Source organism: Cervus canadensis, chromosome 13 (genome assembly GCF_019320065.1).
Source record: "Cervus canadensis isolate Bull #8, Minnesota chromosome 13, ASM1932006v1, whole genome shotgun sequence".
Taxonomy (NCBI): Eukaryota; Metazoa; Chordata; class Mammalia; order Artiodactyla; family Cervidae; genus Cervus; species Cervus canadensis.
The window spans coordinates 22,057,534-22,081,544 of record NC_057398.1 but is presented as its reverse complement, the minus strand read 5'-3'; the positions used below and the strand labels follow the sequence as shown (position 1 = coordinate 22,081,544).

The window sequence follows — 24,011 nt, the reverse complement described above, 5'->3', positions numbered from 1 at the left end:
AATGGCTTAAAATATTATTCAATCCCCTTGTTTCTCTTCAGGAACCTATGAACTGTCATGCCAGCATAACCCACTGGTTATCAACATAACTCATCACTCAAACGTCCTCTTCCACCATGCCACATCAGTGCTGCTGAATTTCTCAACCCCATTGGTGGGCATCTCGGCAGTGGCTCTAAGGACATCCTCTGACATAAGTCCTTCAGCTCCCAACAGCTGCATCATCCCAGAGCACCAGGGGCAAAATCATCAGGGACAAAGGTATAAAGTCCCCTTACTTCCTTTTACCTTTCTTTTTCAACAACTGCTATCATTTTCATATATACTATCGTATATATAGTGGGTGTTTGTTCGCTAACTAAAAACGTGTCTAAGAACTACTAAAAAAGACATAAGGAGCAAGCAAAGAACAATTCATAGAAGGCACACTTGCATTTTATATTTTGTTCTTCTTTCCTTAGATGAGAATAATTTTTATGTAAATATTTATCATCTTTACTAGGTCTTAAAATCTCTGTACATATAAAACCACTGCCTCCAAATCAACATTGCTATGTAAACTGCCAAATTTCCCTGCCAAAAACTCAGCGTTCCCTAAGTGATGTATATTTTTCCACTTGTTCCCACCTGGACAGTGTATATAGTGAGTTTAACAATTAGTCTCTAAGGCATGCTATATAATCAATTAGACTTACATACAGAAATCAGGACTATATGAGCTGTGTGCCATTCTGTAGACATCTGTGACTGTCACCATCTAGACAGTGTTTCCAGACCATCTAGGTAGTGTTTCCTGGACTCTCAGCTACAGCTAGTAAGGAACGTTGGTGTGCCCAAGGTTGGCCCTGATGAGGCAAGGAACAAGTCAGACACAGTAATCTGTGTCTTGTGCTGAATTCATTCTCTGAAAGGTCTAATCAGTTGAGTAGGACTACAGGTAACAGTCTGTTTCCTCAAGGAATGAAGTGTCAGGCAATCGGGTTCCTAGTCACAAAAGCTGGCGTTGCAAGCAGTGCTCCATCATCAAGGAGGGACTCCGATACCACCATGCCCAACCTAGGTATCCCAGAAACCCAATATTGATTAGGAGGTAGACAGTACTAATAATGTATTTTAGTTATCTTTTGCTCTGTAGCAAATTATATTAATACCAACATTTAGTGGATTATCACAGTTTCTGTTGGTAAGAAATCTGGATGCAACTCAGCTAGGTGCCTCTGGCTTAGCATCCCTTATGAGGTTGCCATTAGCTCTTGGCCAAGGCTGCAGTAACCTCAGGCTCAAGTGGAGCCTTGCAGAATTCACTTCCTAACTCACTCATGTGGCTATTGGCAAGCCTCGGGAGATCTGTGGCCAAATTCATTCGCATAGGTGCTGGCTGTGGGCACACTCACACAAGCATGGCTCAATTCCTTGCCACACGAACATCTCCACAAGCTGCCTGAATGTCTTTATGACATGATGGCTAATAATCCAAAAAAATAAAGAGAGCCAGAAAGGGTGAGTACATGAGAATCTGCCCCAAAGGGAAGCCAGTCTTTTGATAACATAATGTTGGAATTGACAACCCATTACTTCTGGCATATTCTATTCATTAGAAATGAGTCAATTAGTCCCATCTATACTCAAGAGGAAGGACGAGCATCAGGGCACAAATTATTAAGGGTCATTTACCACATGCAGTGATAGTAGTTTATGTTAATTGAGTATTAACTATGTGCCAGACATTGTTGTAAGTGCTAGGAAGGAATAGGGTCTCTGTAATGGACATTGCAACATTAGCTAGTTCATCTGCGACTTTTAAGTCTCCTGAGTGAGCAAACATCTTCAAATATGAATGCAAGAATGTAGACTGTTAAAATAACATTGTTTACTAGAGTGATTGCCTCTCTCTCATGTGTTTTCCAATTATTTTCTCTACTGGCTCTACCTCTGGCCTCAGGCCATACAGAATTTCTTTTAGGTCCCTGAAACACATGTTCTTGATGAGCTCCGTGTCTTTGCACATAATGTTCCTACTTTCTTGAATGCTGTCCAGTACTTCTTCACTTCAACTCACACTTGACCATCAGGATTCACCTCCTTCTATGAAGTTTTGGCAAGCTCCCTCCTTATTTCCATAGGACATTGCACGCAACCCACACTCTACAAAAGCAACTATCTCTTTGGGTGATAGCTTATTTATTTTCTTGTTCTATCCCACTCTGAACTCCCTACAGTAGGCATTCTGCTCAGTATCTCTCAATACCTAGCAGAGGCCCTGACATATCAGAGATGTCAGAAACTGTATATCACATGACAGTTACAGACCTTACCTCTAAATCCTCCACAGGACAGAACTGAACAAGCAAACCAAAAAAGAAGTCACAACCTTTCTAGGCCCAAGGGACAAGAATTCCCCTTACACCATCCCAGCTGTGAAATTTTGACAAAGAAGTTGATTAATTATGATCACTGCTGCTAATTCTTTGCTTATTTTCATTTGGCACTGTGGGAAAACAAGTTTTCTTACATGCATGCGTGCAAACCAGTAGAAATAGGATATGATTCTCCAGTTTACACAGAATGTATCTGGAATGCATAAGCATTTCCAAACCACATGTGACTGACAGGAGCCATGCAAATTGACTTTTCCTTCTCAGCCAGCAAATTAGTGCTATAGAGTAAATTTTGATACATAGGGGACCTAATAGATCCCACGTATTTCCTTTGTGGACAGATTTAAAATCTGAATCCCTATATATTCTCAAAGGATGGAAGTCTTTTAGCATCTTTGTATCAATCACAGTTGTAAATGTAGATAGACCATAATATGAAAGCCTCAAATTCTGGGCATAGTAAGAGGGATTCCTGGCTACCTCCTTCTTACCCCTTATGACCTGAATTCCATTAATACTAAAATGGGCAAGAGAGAGCTGACTGATGCCTGGCAGTAGAAGATGTGTTACCCATTTTGTATTTAACCATTAATAACCAATGGCCTGTCTTCCTACATCACTGCGCCTTTATTTATATTTTGAAATAGACTCTATGTCTTAGAGCAGTTTTGGATTCATAGCAAAACTGACTGGAAAGTACAGAGATTTCCCATAAACACCCCCCCCCCCCACATACACATTCACAGTCTCCCCTACTGTCACACCTTCATCAGATATACAATCAATGAACCTACAAGGACACATAATCATCACCCAGAGTCCACAGTTTACATTAGGTTCATTCTTGGTTTTGCATATTCTATAGGTTTGAACAAATATTTAATGACATGTATCTGTTACAGTGTCATAGAGTAATTTCACTGCCCTGAAAATCCTCTGTGCTCTGCCTTACAATACTGCATCTTTAAACCAGTGTGACTGGCCCACAGAATCTCAGCTGAGGTTCCAGTAAACCTAAGCCTGGCTTCCCGGTGACATTCATGATCCTTACTTTGGACTCTTTGGCTTTGATTTTTCTCTTCATCTTGTTTCCCATTTTGCCATGATAGTGACCCAGTTTATGACCCTTTGGGCTTAGTCTTTTGATAACAGATCCTTAGTCTTGAAAACCAAGTTTAGTGTTCCTGGTTTTTGTCTCCTCGTGCCCGCATGTGGTCAGTTGTGTCTGACTCTTTGCGACCCCATGGACTGTAGCCTGCCAGGCTCCTCTTTCCATGGAATTTTCCAGGCAAGAATACGGGAACGGGTTATCATTTCCTCCTCCAGGGGATCTTCCCAACCTGGGGAACGAACCCACGTCTCCTGTGTCTATTGCATTGGCAGGTGGATTGTTTACCACTGCACCACTTGGGAAATCCTACCAGTGCCGGATAACAGTTTACCACATTTTTTACTGACTATTTCCTGCTCTAGCCACCTTCGGGAAAGGCCTTGCATAACTTTCCACAGTATTCCATGAGTTGGAGTGTCAAGAAGATTCCCAACCATCCCAGGGTTGTGTTGGTAGCTTTGGAAAGTGAGAATCATCTTTTTGATTAATACAATGGGGTTTTGAATGTTTCCAAAATATAATCCATGCACTAACAGGTTAATTTTCCTAAATGAGTAGATTAGCTCACAGATAATCAAGACTCATATCATCAAAATATTTGGAAATTCACAAGGTCAAGTCTAGCAGAATTTACTAATAGACAAGAATTTCTCATGGGCATGTGTTTCTCCTACAAGATTCTGTTCTTTCAGTCATATGAACACAATGAACATATTAGTTGCAACTTCTCTGACCCTGCCTGATGGTATAGCCATCAGATACCCCAGTGTTGAATCTTCAGAAGTTGAAGAACAGTATCTCCTTTTCCGGGGCCTAGGCTAATAGCAATGGTTGAAACTTCTGATCACTCGTTTCTTTTCAGCATTTATACTTTCCTTTTGTTGATTTTTTTCTACCTACCTGCCTTATAAAAGATTGAGAATATAATATAACCTCCCAAACAATTGTGCTTCTTTCAACTTATCCTTATATTTCAAACAGTTCTGGGTTTTTATAATTTGTGTTACATAATTAGGTGTAGAAGTACTTGTGACTGTTTTATCTTTATTGGGATCATACCTCTTGCCAACCCTTTTGCCCCTTTAAAAGGATTTGGCTTTGTATTATGCTTGGTCTGGAATTAAAATTTCCACCCCTGCTTTCTCTTTGTTTGTATTTGTTTGATAAATATTTGCCTTTCTTTTATTTTTAACCTTTCTCTATCTTCACTGCCAATGAGCCCAGGGCACATTGCTTCATTGCACTGTTTACAAAGACAGTAGGATTTCATTGTGTAAAACTACTCCAAGCTTTTATTCTGAAATTTCATCTCCTGGTCCCTAAGCCCAAAATATTCTTTAGGATTCTGTAGCATCTTTACCTTTGGGATGTTCATCTCCTAGGACTCAATGGCCTTTGTTAGTGATTCTCCCTTCCCCTCACTCACTCCTACTTCACTCCACCAAGACCCTTATACTTTCTGACTGGAAATCGTGAAATGAGTAAAGAAAGAGTACTGCTGAAGACCGATGGATAGAGAACAGATCTGTGATCCCTGAAAAGTAGTGCCCAATTTCCTGGTCTTGACAGGGGCCAGGGAATGAAGAAAGACTGACTCGTTTCTTTTCTTTTAGTCTGGCTCTATCCTTTATTTGCTTTGTGCTTTTTTTTTTTCCAGAAAATAAACAACAACAACAACAACAACAAAAATCACATTTTGGCTTCCAGTGATGTTTCTCAATTCAGTTCCAATACATTTTGAAATCAGGGGGGAATCCTCAGAGTCCAGCTATCCACCTTGGTTTCTGGTGTTAATCAGAGTTTTTCTATGTTTCTGTATTGTTGATATTTAAGTGGGAAGCAGGGAGAAACCACCTCTGAGGATTCTTGTGAGACTGCGTGAGAAGGATCCATGTGGAGTTTGTAGCCCATTCAAGCACCAGGTGGGACCAGTTCCACACCATCTCCCATCCTTACCTTTTTTTACCACCCTCCTTTTACAAAATGTGACAGTTATCCATCAGTTTACTGCTTTTCATCTCTAAAGTCACCCTCGTCACCCTAACGCAAGTACTAAGAATAGGATTCTGTTAATATTCACCCTTTGCTGACTGGCACAGTGTTAACTCTTGTCAACAGAGAGTCCTGGAGACACACTGCGGGAGGAAGAGGCTTCTCTTCCTGTTTCGGGTTTGCCATCTTCTCTCTGACATGCGCACCAGGGATGTGCAGGACATTGTGGTCAAAGATGGCGGCCTTTGTGTTCCAGGTGGCGCTTCGCCACAGTGGTTAGAGGTGGTAGCTTCCTAATTGTGATCCCACAGCGTGTCATTGATTATCAGCACCCCATTTCCCACTGAGAAGTAGCTCAGCAGTGTACTCAAGCACACAGGTACAACCAAACTGATTCCCTCTATCTGTGTGACTCTACCTTCTACCGTCACTCCCAGTTCTATTCTCTGGCCGTCGGTCAATCGGGACACCATAATTAGAACGGGGAAGACTAATACAAGTAACTAGTAACAGAAAATGAACGCTTAAGGGGTAAGGAGAACACCTTGGTAGTTAATTTTAGAGAAGAATGGTGGATCAAGGGGGCAACCATTACTTTTAGGGATGGGGGGAGAGTATCTTGAGGAAGAGCACTCCACTCCCTCCAAGGCTGTGATTTTTCTCATTGGACAGGGTGGAGCAGTGTCACACTGGGTGACAGAGAAGGGTGCTGAGGTTTCATAGGTTAAGACTGGCAATCAAGAAACCACCCACTGGGGTGCTGATCAAGGCTCATTAGGAAGCTGCCTGTTGAGGTTCTATTGAGACTTTCTGAAAAGTCATCATGGCAAATGCTGCTAAAACTGTCCGGGAGGTCACCTGCTGGGCACTGATGAACTTGATGGGAAGCCACCCATCAGGGTACCAATGAGACTTTCTGGGAAGTCATTCAGTGGGGTACCTTTGCTGGGAAGCCAGCTAGGGTGCTGGTAGGACTTCTGGGACATGCACAGTGTCACTGCAATTCTGATGCTGTGTCGGACATCAAATGCTGCCGAAGCAAGGCGAAAAAAGCACATGGGAATCAAGAAGAGACACCCCTTCCTCCTATAATGTCTTCCCAGTTATATCTACTGGGCAAACATGACATTACACTAACTGGCAAAAGAGCAATATTTGCATGGTCCCTCTTTAGTATCTCAAAGCCGGGCAAAGAAGGGTGGGCATTTGGAAATGACAGGCCGTAAGCTGATTGTTGGCAGAAAATATTTTGTCAAATAACCATGAAGAAACCCCTGTTCCCTCTGCCTTTGATGTTCCAGATTAAGATTTTCCTGGCTTTAATTCTAAGACCAATTTTCTTCTTTCTTTCTTTTTTTAACTGAAGGATAATTGCTTTACAGAATTTTGTTGTTTTCTGCCAAACATCAACACAGATCAGCCACAGGTATACATATGTCCCCTCCCTCTTGAGCCTCCATCGCCATCCCACCTCTCTAGGTTGTTACAGAGCTCCGGTTTGAGTTCCCTGAGTCATAAGCAAATTCCCATTGACTGTCTATCTGACTGACTACTTCCATGGTAATGTCAGTTTTCATGTTACGCTCTCCATACATCTCACCCTCTCCTTCCTCCCCCCACATCCCATGTCCATAAGTCTGTTCTCTATGTCTGTGTCTCCACTGCTGCCCTACAAATCATTTCATCAGTACCATCTTTCTAGATTCCATATATATGTGTTAGTGTTCGATATTAGTTTTTCTCTCTCTGACTTACTTCACTCTATAATAGGCTCTAGGTTCATCCACCTCATTAGAACTGAGGTGACCTCAGGTGAACTCAAATGCATTCCTTTTTACGGCTGAGTAATATTCCATGTGGGCTTCCCCAGTAGCTTAGCTGGTAAAGAATCCGACTGCAATGCAGGAGACTTCAGTTCAATTTCTGGGTAGAAAAGATCCCCTGGAGATGGGATAGGTTACCCTCATGGGCTTCCCTGGTGGGGAAGAATCATACAGTAAAGAATCCACCTGCAATGTGGTAAACCTGGGCTCAATCCCTGGGTTGAGAAGTTCCCCTGGAGGAGAGCATGGCAACCCACTCCAGGATTCTTGCCTGGAGAATCCTCATAGACAAAGGAGCCTGGCAGGCTACATTTCATGGGGTCACAAAGAGTCGGACACAACTGAGTGAGTGACTAGGCACGGCACAGCACACAATATTCCATTGTATATATGCAACACAATTTCTTTATTCACTCATCTGTTGATGGACATCTAGGTTCCCTCATGTTCTAGCTATTGTAAGTAATGCTGCAGTGAACATGGGGGTACATGTGTCTTTTTCAATTTTGGTTTCTTCAAGGTAAATGCCTAGTGGTGGGATTTCTGGGTCAGATGGTGATTATCTTCCTAGTTTTTTAAGAATTCTCCATACTGTCTTCCATAGTGGCTGTATCAATTTACAGTCCCACCAACAGTGAAAGAGGGTTCCCTTTTCTCTACACCCTCTCCAGCATTTATTGTTTGTAGTCTTTTTGATAATGACCATTCTGACTGGTATAAGATGATATCTCATTGTAGTTTTGATTTGCTTTTCTCTAATAATGAGCAATGTTGAGCATCTTTTCATTTGTTTGTTAGCCATCTGTATGCTAAGACCAATTTTCAATATAACTTCTAAGTAGACTGAACTAACTGGACATTTATATTTTCTCTTTTTAATGTTTTGAACTTATTTTAAGTCCAAGGCAAACATAAGGTAAAAATATCATTTTAACTTATTCAGTATAAGTGCACATTCTGATTGAGATGGAAAACAAGTAATAGATACTCATAAATATAAAATTGTAGTGGGTTCTGAGGTTTACCTTAAACTGTAGCTTATTAAAACCAAGTATTCTACTATAAAACTGAATAAGACATTTATCTTTTAAAATGAATATCCATGTGGAAACCAGAGTCATTTCTTCTCTTTCTCTCTTGTTCTCACTCTCATTCTTTTTCACTCACTATATATAATCATGTTTGATCCTTTTTATCATTGTGGATAATTGAGAGTAGAATTGTGTAACAATTTAGCTCTAAAACAGTGAATGTATGTGTGTGTGTACACATTGTATTTATATTACTGTGTTTCATTTCACATAGAAGACTTCTGAAAAAATTTAATGTAGAGTGATTTGTAAAACTAATTATTCTATATGGTGTGTGTGTCTGTCTGTATAGAGAAAAGGGAGACTATATTTTAATATAGAAATATTAAAAAAATATCTATTAAGTGCCTACAATATGCCAGGAATCATTTTTCAGTTGAGGAAACTGAGACTCAGTGTGTACAAATTCACCTTATTTGAAATTAGCAAAACCAAGACTAGAATCAAATTAATTTGTTTTTCTGTAAAGAAAGTTTCCATTTTACGAATGAAAAATTATTTTATAAATATACTCATGTCTATCACTACCCAGGAAATCCTACCCTCTCCCTCAAGCTGTATTCAGATTAGGTTAACAAGAGGTTAACTGGCACCAGAATAATTAAAGAACACCTGTATTTTAGATATATTTATGCAAATGGCATATTTCTTTTGTGGAATCCATGAAATTAAGAAATATAGATGTGGGCTCCAAGTAATGCAGGTGAGCTTGTGATATTTGATGGAGTAGGTGATAAGTGATGGAACTGTAAAAATACTTTGGGGGCTTCCTTGGTGGTCCAGTGATTAAGAATTCACCTGCCAGTATAGGGGATACCGATCAGATCCCTGCTCCGGGAAGATCCCACATGCCTCAGGGCAGCTAAACCCATGTGCCACAACTACTGAGCCCATGCTCCAGAGCCCAGGAGCTGCAGTTGCAGAAGCCCGAGTGCCCTAGAGCTTGTGCTTTGCAACAAAAGAAGCCATTGCAATGGGAAGCCTGGTCACCAAGACTAGAGAGTAACCCCTCTCGCTGCAACTAGAGAAAAGACCAAATATGAAGCAGTCAAAGCCCAGCACAGCCAAAGATAAACAAAGCAAATAGATCTTAAAAAAAATACTTTGAACTTTTGGGAAAGTTCAGGAAATGAATTATCTGGAGTGGAGCAATTTTATGGGCAGAATCCAGAGGATTTGGGGTCATTAGAAAAAGAGATTTTGACCTAGCTCCTATGGGGTCCTTGTTGTTTTTGTTCAGTCACTCAGTAGTGTCCAACTTTTTGCGATCCCATGGACTGCAGCACTGGCTTCCCTGACCTTCACCATCTCCCAGAGCTTGCTCAAATGCATGTCCATTAAGTCAGTGATGCCATCCAAGCATCTCATCCTCTGTCGTCCCCTTCTCCTCCTGCCTTCAATCTTTCCCAGCATCAGGGTCTTTTCTAATGAATCAGTTCTTTGCATCAGGTGGCCAAAGTATTAGAGCTTCAGCTTCAGCATGGGGTCCTAGCCCAGACAAAAAGAATCTCAGTCCCCAGAGGAGAGAAAATCAGAGAAAAAAATATTCCTTTCTCTTGGAGATTAGAAGTACAGGTAAGCCAAAAAGAAGAACTACAATTTAAAGCCAGGTTTATGTGTGTATTCATTTTCTATTGCCATGCAGCAATACTGCCACGTACTGAGCAGCTTAAACCAACACACATTTACACTCTCACAGTTTCTGAGACTCAAGATTCTAGGCCAGATTTGCAGCAACATGGATGACCTAGGGATTGTCATACTGAGTGAAGTTGGTCAGACAGAGAAAGAGAAATACTGTATGACATCCCTTATATGTGGAATTGAAAAAGAAATGGTACTAGTGAACTTAATTACAAAACAGAAAGAGATTCACAGACTTAGAGAATGAATTTATAGTTGTTGAAGGGAAGGGATAGTTAGGGAGCTTGGAACAGACATGTACACACTGCTATATTTAAAATGGATAACCAGCAAGGACCTACTATATAGCACATGGAGCTCTACTCCATGTTATGTGGCAGATTGGCTGGGAGAGAAGTTTAGGGGAGAATGGCTACATGTATATGTATGACCGAGTCCCTTCCCTGTTCATCTGAAACTATTACAACATTGTTAATCAGCTGTGCCCAAATATAAAATAAGAAGTTTAAAATAATAATAATTTTAAAAAGATTCTAGGCCAGGCTCAACTGGATCCTCTATAAGGCTGTCATGAGGTGTCAGCCAGGTCGGGTCATTTGAAAGTTCCTGTGGGAGAGTCAGTTTCTAAGCTCACACAGTTGTTGGCATTTGGTCCTAGAAGGCTGCCAGACTGAGGGCTCCATTTCCTGTTGGCTGTTGCGCAGGTCCTATCCTTAGTTCCTTGCCCTATAGCCCTCTCCACTGGGCAGCTCACGCCTGGCAGCTTGTTTCTTTAAAGCCAGCAAAGAGAGAGTTTCTCAGCAAGAGTACCTTTCAATCTTAGGTTATGTATAATGATCAGACGGGACAATGTCACCTTTGCCATATTCAATTGTTTAGAAGTAAGTCATTGGTCCCGCCTGCACTCAGGTTGAGGGAATTACACAAGACTGTGGATTCCAACAAGCTGGAATCATGTGCGCCAAAATGTGTTAGCCTGGACTAGCTGGCTGTGTTCTTAGACCTTGGAGTTACAAGGACCTCATTCCTGATAGAGTCACACATGGTACTGATGTAGTTTTAACTTACAGGACAGCTTAGCTCACAAGGACATGCGAGGAATTTACATGCGTAAATTAATCAGAAGGGAAGAACAATGATTCTAAAAGGATGGTCTTTCTTTTTAGGAATTCCTCAGTTCTTGGTAGGTGGATTATCTAGGTAGCCTTTTTACCAGAGAATGTCTGCTTTATGCTCCATTATCTAGATACTTCACATCCATTTTATGACTGATCCATTTTCACGTTTTATTCCCAAGTTTATTTTCCCTTTTGTCTAAGCCTGAGCCACCTTCTCAATAGCTCAGCTGGAACTGTTCATAGTATTCATTAAAGTGAAAAATAATCAGTAATATCAATTGGGTTTCCTAGAAAGTCATAAAATTATTAAAAATCTAAAAAAAATGGCATTATTATTAAAATAACCTGCATTCTGACTTCTCATAATATAGGACAATTGAGAGTTAATTGTTCTTAGCAATTTCGGTCTAGTAAAATGTAGTTATATATGTGTAAATATGTGTGTGTGTGTATTTCACTATACACAAGGCAGTCTTTTGGAAAAGTTCACTGAATTATATAGCTAAATTCTGAAGTGACTTAACTTTTTAAATGATAGTGCCTTTCAAAAGGGTATTACATTTTAAGTAAAAAAAACATATTTTTGTAAAGAGCAGTGTCATCCTCAGATTTTCTCCTCTTTCTTTCCTCTTTTTCTTATCTGCATAAATCTTCATTTTTCTATTTTCTTAAAGCAAACTAAACATGAACACATAAAGTTTAAGTCAAGAGAAAATAATGAACACATATTGTGCTCTTGTATGATTTTATATTCAAGGCAACAACTTTTAAGCAGATTTTATCTTCTGCATTAAAAACATTTCCTATTAGTCTGTTCTTGTGGAAATCAGTTGGAGTTCAGCCCCAACTTCTGTGTACTTGACATAAAAATGCCTTAACATATTTACCATATTTTGTTAATCATACTTGTGTAAAGAAAATAATCAGATAATTAAAAAGTGAGTCATCAAAGAATAGTGTATAGCTGGCTTGGTTTCAAATGCCTCAGGATGCAGAGAGACTTGCCAATTAGTATGCATGTATACTAGCGTAGTCAGCAGCAGTCCTTCCAATGAATATTCAGGGTTGATCTCCTTTAGAATTGACTGGTTTGAACTGCTCGCAGTCCAAGGGACTCTCAAGAGTCTTCTCCAGCACCACAATTAAAAAATACCAATTCTTCAGCACTCAGCCTTCTTTACAGTCCAACTCTCTATCTGTACATGGCTACTGAAAAAATTATAACTTTGGCTATACGGGCCTTCATTGGCAAAGTGATGTCTCTGCTTTTTAACACATTGTCTAGATTTATCAAAGCTTTTCTTCCAAGGATCAAGGATCTTTTAATTTCATGACTGCAGTCATGGTCCACAGTGATTTTGGAGCCCAGGAAAATAAAATCTGTCTTTGCTTCCACTTTTTTCCCTTCTATTTGCCATAAAATGATGGGACTGAATGCCATGACCTTAGTTTTAAATGGTGAGTTTCAAGCCACCTTTTCACTTTCCTCCTCAAGATGCCTTTAAGGTCCTCTTCACTTTCTGCCTTTAGAGTGGTATCATCATTATACCTGAGGTTGTTCATATTTCTCCCAGCAAGCTTGATTCCAGCTTGTGATTCATCCAGCCTGACATTTTGTATGATTTACTCTTCATATAAGTTAAATAAGCAAGTGACAATATACAGTCTTGTTGTACTCCTTTCCCAATTTTGAACCAATCAGTTGTTCCATGTCTGGTTCTAATTATTGCTTCTTGACCTGCATACAGGTTTCTCAGGAAACATATAAGGTAGTCTGGTGCAAAGAGATGATTCATTGGAAAAAACTCTGCTGCTGGGAAAGATTGAAGACAAAAGGAGAAGGGGGCAGCAGAGGATGAGAGAGTTAGATAGCATCACCCACTCAATGGACATGAATTTGAGAAAACTCCAGGGGCTAGTGGAAGACAGAGGAGCCTGGCATGCTGTAGTCCCTGGGGTTGCAAAGCATCAAATATGACTTAGTGACTGAACAGCAACAACAAATACTAGTTCAGTCACCTTTGTTGTCTCTGTGGAGCTTCTGTTCTTCAGATCCTGTCTCCTGAAGCAGAGACTGCAACAATAAATAATCAAAAGAGAAAAACCAACAATCAGCTACCATCAAATCAGTTACAATATTCCACTTGTGATTTGTGCACCTTGGTAACATGCAGGATTAAAGCTGCCGCAGGCTGTCTCCCTCAACTGCCTCACATCTTCAGATCCCTTTCCATGACATCCCCGTATGTGACACAGAAGATGTCGTTAGGCTTAGAAAGCAAATCTTGAAAGGGCGGATCTGCTGACAGAGAAGATAGGGCCTTCATCAGTAAGTCAAGTATAGAAGATTTCTGGGTCACCCTCCATTGTCCCTGGAGAATTTTCTGTAGACATGGGATTTTGATTGGGGTGGGGAGAGGTTGGAGGGATGAGGTCGAAAGGAAAGCACCTTTTCTGCAGAATTCACTTGACTTGAATAATCCCCAGATAATTTCTGGGAGGAAGTGGCTGTGTTTTCCCATTTGGAAGATGTTGGGACTCAGGTGTGAAAAGGTGTCTTCTTGGCTGCACCGTACATTGCAGGTGGAGCTAAGGCTACATTATAAGGGTCCTGAGCCCTCAAAACCCTAAGGGTTCTGAGTCTAGGGACATGCAGCCAGAGCAGAGCTCAGCACCTTACCTTCCATCCTTGCTATAACCAGTTTGTGATCTTAGTCTTGGTAATAAGATCATTCCATCTCTATTGTCGGTCATTCTGCTTCATGCTTCATTATTCCCTGGAACCGTCATTGCTGCCACTTTACCAGTCCTATTGTACTTCAATTATTTGAAGCTCAAATTTAAAATGTGGACCCTTTCCCTTCCTTCTCTGCCTGGATTGGGCTCCTATACCTTGCTAGGCTTTTTCTTCCCCTACTCAGTCCTACGTAAACCATTCCAATTACTTCCCTTCTGATAGCCTCACAAAGTAAATGACTGCTTCCTTTTTTTGTGCTAGGGGCTGCAGGTTAAAGCATCAATTTATCCTTTGGCTCTTCATCTTTTCTATTTAGCAGAGAGTTTCCTTTCAACGTTCTAGGATGATGGGAAGTGTCATCTCTTGCTGCTGGGAAAGGCACTATAGAAAATGAAATATGTATTGTATTTCTATTCATTTGATTATCTTCTTCCCCAAAGCAGCTTAGCAAATTAACATTGAATCTATTTTCTCTTCTTAAGCAAGAAAAAATTTATAACTGCTCAGTTGTTCCCTAGATTTCTTGCTCAACTTCCTCTTCCCAGAATGATTTGTCCATAAAATAAGAGGGAAGCAGGAGACTCCACTGGCGAGGATTCTGGTTCTCCTGGCTGATGACAGAAGGCCTGGTGAACCACAGATCTGCTTTGGGAGCTGTAGAGTCTTTTCAACTGTTTGCTGCCATGGGTTTATAGAGGGAAAATGGGAAGGTCATGGACATAGTCTCATTTAGGGGTTTATGGGAGCATGGCTAGACTATTCTAGAAAAAGCCTTTATTAAAATATTATGCTGTCTGAGATGGTTCCTAGTAGGATACATTCTTAGAGCCAGTTGGGTGGCAGCTTTCAGGTTTTGAGTTTTAGTGCTAGGGAGAGGCACAGACGGCTTAATAAGACCTGAGGCTGGAGTCTACCGCTAAAGATGGTTTCAAAACGACAACTTCAGGACACTAACTCCCAATGTCTTATCATAGTGTCTAAAACTCCACAGTTAGGAATTATTTAGTTCAAGTCCTGATAATTTCCAGCAGTCTCTTTAAAATAGTCAATAACCACTTAGTAGAAGAATAAATGTTTTAAGTCATTATCAGCTATTTATGTCAAAGTTATTCTCTTATAGACATTGCCAGTTGAAAATCAGACCAGAGCCCTGCTGAAATGCAACCTACTGTAGGCATCTGGAAGTTTGGGGGAGTATGAGAAGCAGGAAGTGTGGTGCCAAAATGAGAAATGAGTTTAAAATGTCACCTGCTTCCCAATTTTGCTCAGGGCTGGCCCTATGCTAATGGTCTGTATTATTGGCAGCTGATGGAGAAAGCACAGAAAATAAAACAAACCAATATTTCCAGGGTTCTGTTGTTTTGCCAGCCTGCCAAACAGGCTGTTGATAGATATGACCCTGCATTCTGGTTGGAATGACTCTCAGGCCATGTCTGGTTCTATGTAGCCATAACCGCAAGAGCAGCAGAAGCCCGGTGATTTGAATGGCAGCAAGCCTGTTGTCCAGACCCCTGCCTCTCACATCTGGCCACATCATCTAGTCTCACCACACAATTTTAGAAAGTCTCTTTGCTCCTTTGGGCCTTCCTATCTCCATAAGCAAATAAGCCATTGGTGTTGCAAGGCTTGGGAATGCTAAGAAGAGCAACAGGACAGAACGGAGTAATATTCCAAATCTGATGTCAACCCAGGACTGATAAATTCCTGAATTACAAGATGATGGGAACAATGTGAGGCTTCTGTTGGGGAGTCAAGAAACTTTATAGGCAAAAGAAGCCAAGGGGAAGTCCAGGGCTGACATATGTTTTATGTTCTACTTCTATATATGAATTTGGGACTCATTCAAGGTGCTAGCTTGTGACTCCTTAAGACCTCAGTCAACACAAAGCTTGTATATTATAGCACGCAGAAGCCATGCTACCCTTTCTTCGTGCCTTTTAGGTACTGTTCTAGGATTACCATATGTGAACGCTCATGCGCATTAAACTTTATTCAGAGTACTATGTTGTTCCCTCACTTACCTCCACCTGCTTCACAGTTCCTCAGCATTGACTTATGAATGTGTCTGGGGAAGTGTCATTCCTGAATTAATAGTTTAATTGAGGCCCAAGGATACTTTTATTATTTATTTTTTAACTGGAGGAATGCCCCAGGATAAATAGTGGTGGTGCAGTGGGAGGCAGCAATGCAGTCATTTGGGGGTTTCGTTGATCACTCTTCGTTAGGAAATTCACCACTTGGAGATCACTCCTGCCTTTGCAAGTGGGAAAAAAATGTTATATATATTTATTATATATAGATGTATATCATATATATTGTTTGTTGTTATTATTGTCATTGTTTCTGATGAGTGATTATGCTTCCCTGGTGCTGTTCTAGGGTGCACAGTCTTTGCTGCTTAGCCAGAAATTGTTTTGACTCTTTCTTTGGTGTTTTACATATTTTATAACCCATTAAAATGGTCAGTTCTGAAACTTGGTGAGACGGCTTTGGAAAGGCAGTACATGTTGGCTGTGTGATGGAAATCTGTTTTACTTTACAAGAAAGTGAAAATGAAATTTGCTCAGTCATGTCCCCCATGAACTCTGACCCCCATGAACTGTAGCCCGCCAGATTCCTCTGTCCATGGAATTCTCCAGGCCAGAGGACTGGAGTGGGTAGCCTTTCCCTTCTTCAGAGGATTTTCCCAACCCAGGGATCACAACCAGGTCTCCCACATTGCAGGTGGATTCTTTACTGTCTGAGCCACCAGAGAAGAAGAGGGGGACTTTGGATGGGACTTCTAGCATTACAGTCAGGCATGGCAAAAGTTGTGCCCAGAACTAGGAATGAACAAAGCAAATTACCCAGTGCTGGGGCTACTGGAGTCCAGTCTTGAATTTATGAATAGGTCACATTCTAGGAGGAGATGGATGTCTCCTGACAGAGGTCTTTTCAGGCACCAACTTTGGGGCAGAGACTTCAATTGAAGGGCAGAGAAAAACCTCTGCTTTCCCAAGATCCAGGAAGGAAGGAGAAGTCTACTTAGTCCAATATTAATTTCTTTGTCACGTGATGGAAGAATCAGAATTATTACTGAGACTCCCCTGTTTCTGTCAGATGATATTCTTTAGAGGAGAAAAATTTTGAATCAATTTTCTCTTCTTGGTCCATAAGTTCCTTCAGTAAAACCCTCAAAGTACTGGCTTTGTTCTGTTCAAGAAGGCCAATGGAAATGTACTTGATGTTTAGTCTGATTCTTGTCCTACAGAGCGAAGGTGGAACGAGTAGAGAGGAAGAGGTAGAATGGGGAGACAAAAAAGAGGCCATATCTTTTTGTATTTGTTTGGAGAAACAGCAGAGCTCTCTAAGGATGGATGTTATTGTTATTATTTGGTTTTCCTATTGGTGGTAGGATGATTAATGAGGACTCCATCTCTTCTGGTCCATTCTACATTCTGTACATTCTTCTTCCATCTGCTGCCAAATCCAGAGCATACATTTCTTCATAGCCCATAACCTTTTATTTCAATGAGAATCAGTAAAACAGTGAAGGAATACAGAGACATCTGATCCTCTTTTACTTTTTAACCTTCAAAGAGTTGTTTCTACAGAAACCACTGGGATTGCTATTTGGTCAATGGTGACACTTCTTGAATAAATGAATTGCAATATTTTGTTTAACTAAACAACTTAAAGGTTGGGACATTAAGCAAAAAACTTACACTGGGCAAGGAAGATTGTGAGTAACTCTTTTCTTGGTTCTCTACCACATCCTCCCCATTCATGGGTTTTCTGTACTCCCACCCCAATACCACCGTCACCTCATCTAGGATATTAAGTACCATGTTAAAGCTGGAAGAGATATTTAAGAGAACATAGTTCAACTTCATCATTTTATAAATTTGCAGACAAAAGGGCAGAGTGATTAAGAGACTTACCCAATGTGACAGAGCTAAGCAGGGATATGCCAAGACCTGAACCCAAGTCATATGGGCCTTGATCTACTACTTTCTCTGTCATATTATGCTATTTCTCAAAAACTGTGGTACAGAAACCAGAATGTTTCTCCTAAACTAACCTGGATTCCAGGTATCAAGTTGAATGCCTGAGAGAGGGTGGGACACTGACTTTAGAAAAGTTCACAAGCTGATGTCATCCTGATTTTGAGTTTGAGCTAAAGCTTAATTTGATGTTTGTTTGTTATTATATTGTAGTCTGAGTATGGTAGGAAGTTCTGAAATATCCCATCATTTCTGTTAGGGTGTTTCCTCATCTTTAAAATGGGAAATTAGGGTTGAATTATCTTTAAGGTCCATGTGGTTCCTCTAAGATCACTTTTAAAGGTCTTCTCCACTCTCCAGCAGTCACATGCAAGAAATGGGGTCTTTGGTGCATAATTTCTCATCAGCTCCTACATGGAAGAAATAAGGTTTCACTATTGATTCTGACTGACTCTGGAATAGTGTCACCCCTGAAATTCCTCGTGGATAGCTCAGACCCTCAGGGGAACCTTAAGCCAAGGCTGTGAGGAAGCTATGGACAGGACAGCCAGGACTTTGCCCATTCCTAAGGAACTACCAAGCTTTCCAAGTATGGACCTTGGCTGGAAGTGAGGCCAGCTTCCCTCTAGTCGCCTCAGGCAATGGAAAGAAATTTTAATGTGCCTTATTTGGCATACCCTGGGAGACGGCTCATGGCAGATTTGTTAATGAGTCTGTCTGCTCTTTGCTGAGAATGATGTCTGCTTTCTGGTGTTACCCATGCTCTTTCCTTACCAACCATTGGAAAGTAGGAGAAGATTTGGGAAACTTGCCTCTAAGCCTATTATCAAATATTGATGTTGATGCTTTTCCATATCAGTTCAGTTCAGTTCAGTCGCTCAGTTGTGTCTGACTCTTTGCAACCCCATGGACTGCAGCACACCAGTCTTCCCTGTCCATCACCAACCCCCAGAGCTTGCTCAAACTAATGTCCATCGAGTTGGTGATGCCATCCAACTATCTCATCCTCTGTAATCCCCTTCTCCTCCTGCTCTCAATCTTTTCCAGCATCAGAGTCTTTTCCAATGAGTCAATTCTTTGCATCAGGTGGCCAAAGTATTGGAATTTAAGCTTCAACATCAGTTCTTCCAATGAATATTCAGGACTTTTCATATAGATTCTCTAAATTTGTTAGTCAGAATTAGAGACCCACACCTACTGAATTTTCTTTAGTTCTCAGTGGAAAGGAAATGGTGATTTTTGTCTAGGTTTTTAGAGTGTTGCTTTGTGCTGTGTTCTGTCTGGTCTGGAAAGCATTGGAGATAACTTACTGGCATATCTCTTTTGCCTTTCCAAATCCTATTAATTTATTGAGGTCAAATCATATTCAATGATAAAATTTCTCTGGAACAGCCATGGATTTATAATCGGTACCACATGATTTAATTATTTTATCTCTTTGGCTATATTGAAAGCTTCTTCAGAATTAGGGAAATGTTTTATACTTTAAATCTGTCTTATGGCTCCCATGTGAAAATCTGTGCTGAAAACATTAAAGCATAATGATGCAACAGCAGGACCAGTTTCTCCTTCTGGAATCAGTATTGTTATTTTATAGTCTTGGCCTACGGAATTTGTTGACTTATCTTTTGGGTACACATATCCAAATCTTTATAGTGCTGAGTTTCACTCCTGATGAGCATCAAGAACTTTGAAATGTAAAATAAAATCACCACTGTGAGGATCCCACCACAAGCCTACAGAATTAAACTCTCCAAGGAGAAAAGCCTGGGTATCTAAATTTTTTAAATGCTGCCTAAGTGAGTCAAAAACACAATGATAGTTGACAAAGTCTGCCTTGTGACAGATGAGGACCATTCTTTTATTGAACTCTGCCAACAGAGATTTCCCAAGGCATCAACCAGAGGCCCAAACATAAAGGAAACACACACATCATTTTGGTAGGATGGTGCTAGAAATGTACCTGGATACCAACGAGCAGATTTTATGCAAGAGGATAGTCCAGGGATAACATACATTTTGCAATAGGATTTCTCTATTGAAAGCATTTTTTAAAACCCTCAAATGCAACAACTTTGGGGAGTGAGAACCACAAGAGAGAGAGAGAATAGAGGCATATTGGGGAAGTGGAGAGACAGAGAGCAAAGGAAGGATGGGTAAGGGGACCATCTACATAGTGTAACCTCTAAGGGCCTATTGACTTAAAATTCCACCATGAAAAACTCATTCTTCAGTCTGCAAATGTTGTCTCCCATTAAAATGGAAATAGCCGTGAATCATGCCTAACTAGGTGTATCATATCCTTACCTGAGGACACATTGTGATGGGGTGTCAGGAAAGGTCTGGAAAAAATGGGTGAAAGGGTAAGGTTGCCCAAGGAGGAAGCAGGTTTGCTTAACAGGGCATCTTGCAGACAGAGGCAGCTGGACAGAGTTAATTTGATTTGCTATCACTTAAAAGTAAACTGCTCAAAACTAGGAATGACCATGAAATATATCCATCATTTCCCCCCAACCACCCTGCTAAGGAACTTCTTGGCTCATCCTGGCCAATGATGTTAGCTCCTGAATGGAGAAGAAAGCAACAGGAGACCCACCTCATCTCCAGGGAGATAGCCTGGTGGTCTAAGCTGGCCTGGGGAATGAGAGCTCTGCATTCCAGTTTGAGGATTTTCCTCTGACTCTCTGTGTGGCCTCTAGCCAGATTCCAAACAGCTTTAGTTTCTTTGTATGTCAAACCAAGATAAATACCTAACTTCCCATCTCTCTGGGGCATGGTAAGGCTTTGTTGCTTCCACTTTTATTGACATGTGTCCAAAGACCATAAGAAGAAAGCTTTTGAAGAGTTTGAAGGCTAATTATGTTTACTAGCAACATTATCACTATGACATTGGGGCTTAATGTAGTAGTAGCCAGAAAGAAGAATGTATCAGGAGCATGGGAAAATGGAGAATACAGTACTTCACTCAGAGAAGCAGTGTATTTGGAGTGGAAGAGAAATGCAAAAGGGGTTTTGGGGATAGGGTGCAAGGCAGAGAAGTCTACAATTGGTACCAGATGCCACCAGAAGCTAACAACCTGACAAACACCATCCTCATAAAACAAATTCCTTAAAAAGGAAGCAAATGGAAATATAAGCTAGTGAAAGAATTTGCAGCAGCTGCCCTAAAACCATTTCTCACTTCATAAACAGGTCTGTGTTTGATGCTTTTTCTTTTTTTTATCTTGGTCTTATGTCATGCCACTTTCCCCCTCTTCTAAGATCCCCTGTCTTATTCCGCCTCCCTTGCTGCCAGTGCTGATGGACCTCACACACAGGTAGTCATAGCAACCATAGTTAATGGAACACCAACTTGATGGAAGGAGGCTCATTCGGAGTATTTGTTTTGTGTCTTATCTCAGCACGTATTTGTCCTCAGTGATGACACTGAGGGTGAATTGGATGGAGTCACTGGAAAACAGCACTTGCTATTTCACATTAATTTCTTGGTAGTGAGCTGACATGAACCAGAACTGTTAATGACTCTCTGTTTTCCAGTCCTCTTTGCTTAACACACTGAAGAAATATTACAATTTGTGCATATCAAGGGCATGTAGTATCTATGGAACTTGGAGTTGTTTAGCATCACTAATGAGGGGTTCTCATCTCATTCCATGAAGGATGGTCTGGTTTCAGATTCCTTATGCAGCTAGACTGAATGAAGACTCAGAGACAAAGCTTTATTTCCTATATTGCAGACCTCATTAGCAGTGTTGAATTTGAAGAATCCATCTCCCTCAACTCATATATTCCTCCCTTCATCAGGCTCCGTGTAGTGAGTCTGAGGAAATACTACATGATCCCAGAGAATAATCAGGGCTTACAGGAGAAAAACGTTGATTGCATACCACTCAACTCCAATTCCTCCATCCTATGCCTGATAAGCATGGGTAAAAAAAAAAATAAGAATGTCACTGACATAGTTTAAATGCCATGGGTACAAGATCAGAGGCAGCAACTTTAGCATATTCAAATCAAATCCATACTTCTTGGACTAGTGCTTTTTAAATCAATTTTCAATTATTTCACTGCAATTCAATAACATTTTATTTTCCACTTTATTATACTGTTGCCCAGTTCCTTGATAAAAGTCACTGACCTCTAACAGAATTCAAGAGCAAATAAAACAAATGAATGATGACGAGACTCACAGAAGACATTTTGAATAAGATTTACCACCACTGGCAAAAACATCATGAGCAAGAAAATATAAAAAGTATCATGCTGTTTTCCCTCACTAGACTGTGAGTTCTTTAAGGGCATACTTATTTTATCCCCAGTACTGAGACCAATGCGCTAAGTGCTTGGGAAATGTTTATGAATGAATGAAGCAGTAGGGCAAGATGGTTGAATCATTGTTTGATAATGATTTTTTAACTTCGTATCCCCATCTATCACTATAAAATGTAACAAATTTACCATTTTGATAGCCATTGACTTACTTTGATGTCTATGACACAAAAATATTTAATTCAGCAAACATTTGTTGCATCTTCCACAGTGAGGTGTATGGTAAATACAAAAGTGGGTAGAAGTCAGTATTTGTCTTCAAGCAGATCAGTCTAGTTGGGAGATTCAGCAGCATTTAGGAGACACCTGTGTACTCATTGCCTTGTGGATCAAAGGATGGATAAATTAACTAAAAATCATGGCTATAATACAGATAGAGTAAAAGAAATATTAGAAAAGTTATTTTTAAAATTTCCCTTCAAGATTCAAAGAAGGAAGATATCTGGAGCGGCTTCTTGGAGTCGGAAGGCCTTTTAAAAGGTTCAATAAATTGAGCAAAGGTACAGACATGGGAAAACCAAAACATGTAGGCGACTCATAGAAAACAGGCCATTGAATGTGGGATATGTGCCATTTGCAGTGGAGCAGTAGAGAGACTGAACTTAGGAACAGTAGCTACATAAGGATACACACCATTATCATCCTTATCTCATGGGGGAAGGACTTGAAACCCTGGGGAATAAATAACTCAACCATATCACACAGGTAGTAAATGGTGAATCCAGGATTTGAATTCACACAGCCTGGGGGCAGTGCTCTAAATTTTAATCACTCTGGCTCTGCCTTGATAAAAGAATGACCCTCTTTTGAATCTGTTACATCCGTGATGCTGTCATGGTCCTGACAGGGTCCCCTCGAACCCTGGGGAGTTTAACTGTCTCTCCTATTCCTATGTGACTAGCTTTAGAGACCCAGACAGCAGTTCTCTGATGAGGTAATGTCCTGGAAGCATCTAGCACAACATTAGGCATGTGGCAGGGACTTGATATGTGTGAGTTTTTTCTTCTTTCTGTCATGGGCTCAATTTCTGATTTGTTGTTCAGTCGCTCAGTCATGTCCGACTCTTTGCGACCCCATGGATTGCAGCATGCCCGGTTTCCCTGTCCTCCACTATCTCCTGGAGTTTGCTCAAACTCGTGTCCATTGAGTCAGTGATGCCATCCAACCATCCAGTCCTCTGTCACCCCCTTCTCCTGCCCTCAATCTTTCCCAGCATCATCTTTTCCAATGAGTCAGTGCTTTGCATCAAGCGGCCAAAGTATTGGAGCTTCAGCTTTAGCATCAGTCCTTCCAATGAGTAATCAGAGTTGATTTCCTTTAGGATTGATTGGTTTGATCTCCTTGCTGTCCAAGGGACTCTCAAGACTCTTCTCCAGCACCACAGTTTGAAAGCATCAATTCTTCGGCATCAGATTTCTTTATGGTCCATCTCTCAAGTCTGTACATGACTATTGCAAAAACCATAGCTTTGACTATATGGACCTTTGTTGGCAAAGTGATGTCTCTGCTTTTTAATATGCTGTCTAGATTTGTCATAGCTTTTCTGCCAAGCCAGTGTTGATATTCAGTGGTATATGTGTGCTAAGTAACTTCAGTCATGTCCAACTCTTTGTGATCCTATGGACTGTAGCCTGCCAGGCTCCTCTGTCCATGGAATTCTCCAGGCAAGCATTCTAGAGTGGGTTGTCATGCCCTTCTCCAGGGAGTCTTCCTAACCCAGGGATTGAACCCATGTCTCTTAAAAACTCCTGTATTGGCAGGCAGGTTCCTTACCACTAGTGCCACATGACTGCTATATTCAAAGT

At 40.7% G+C, this 24,011-nt stretch overlaps 1 protein-coding gene across 2 annotated transcripts in view; it reads left to right on the top strand.

Annotated features, from left to right (window-relative positions):
• PAPPA2 (pappalysin 2) overlaps positions 1-24,011 on the top strand; it is a 301,087-nt gene that overhangs the window by 179,663 nt on the left and 97,413 nt on the right. For both annotated transcript variants that reach the window (XM_043485179.1, XM_043485180.1), the window contains one exon: positions 42-261. In XM_043485179.1, coding sequence (XP_043341114.1) covers positions 42-261 — 220 coding nt within the window. The remainder of the gene's footprint in view (positions 1-41; positions 262-24,011) is intronic.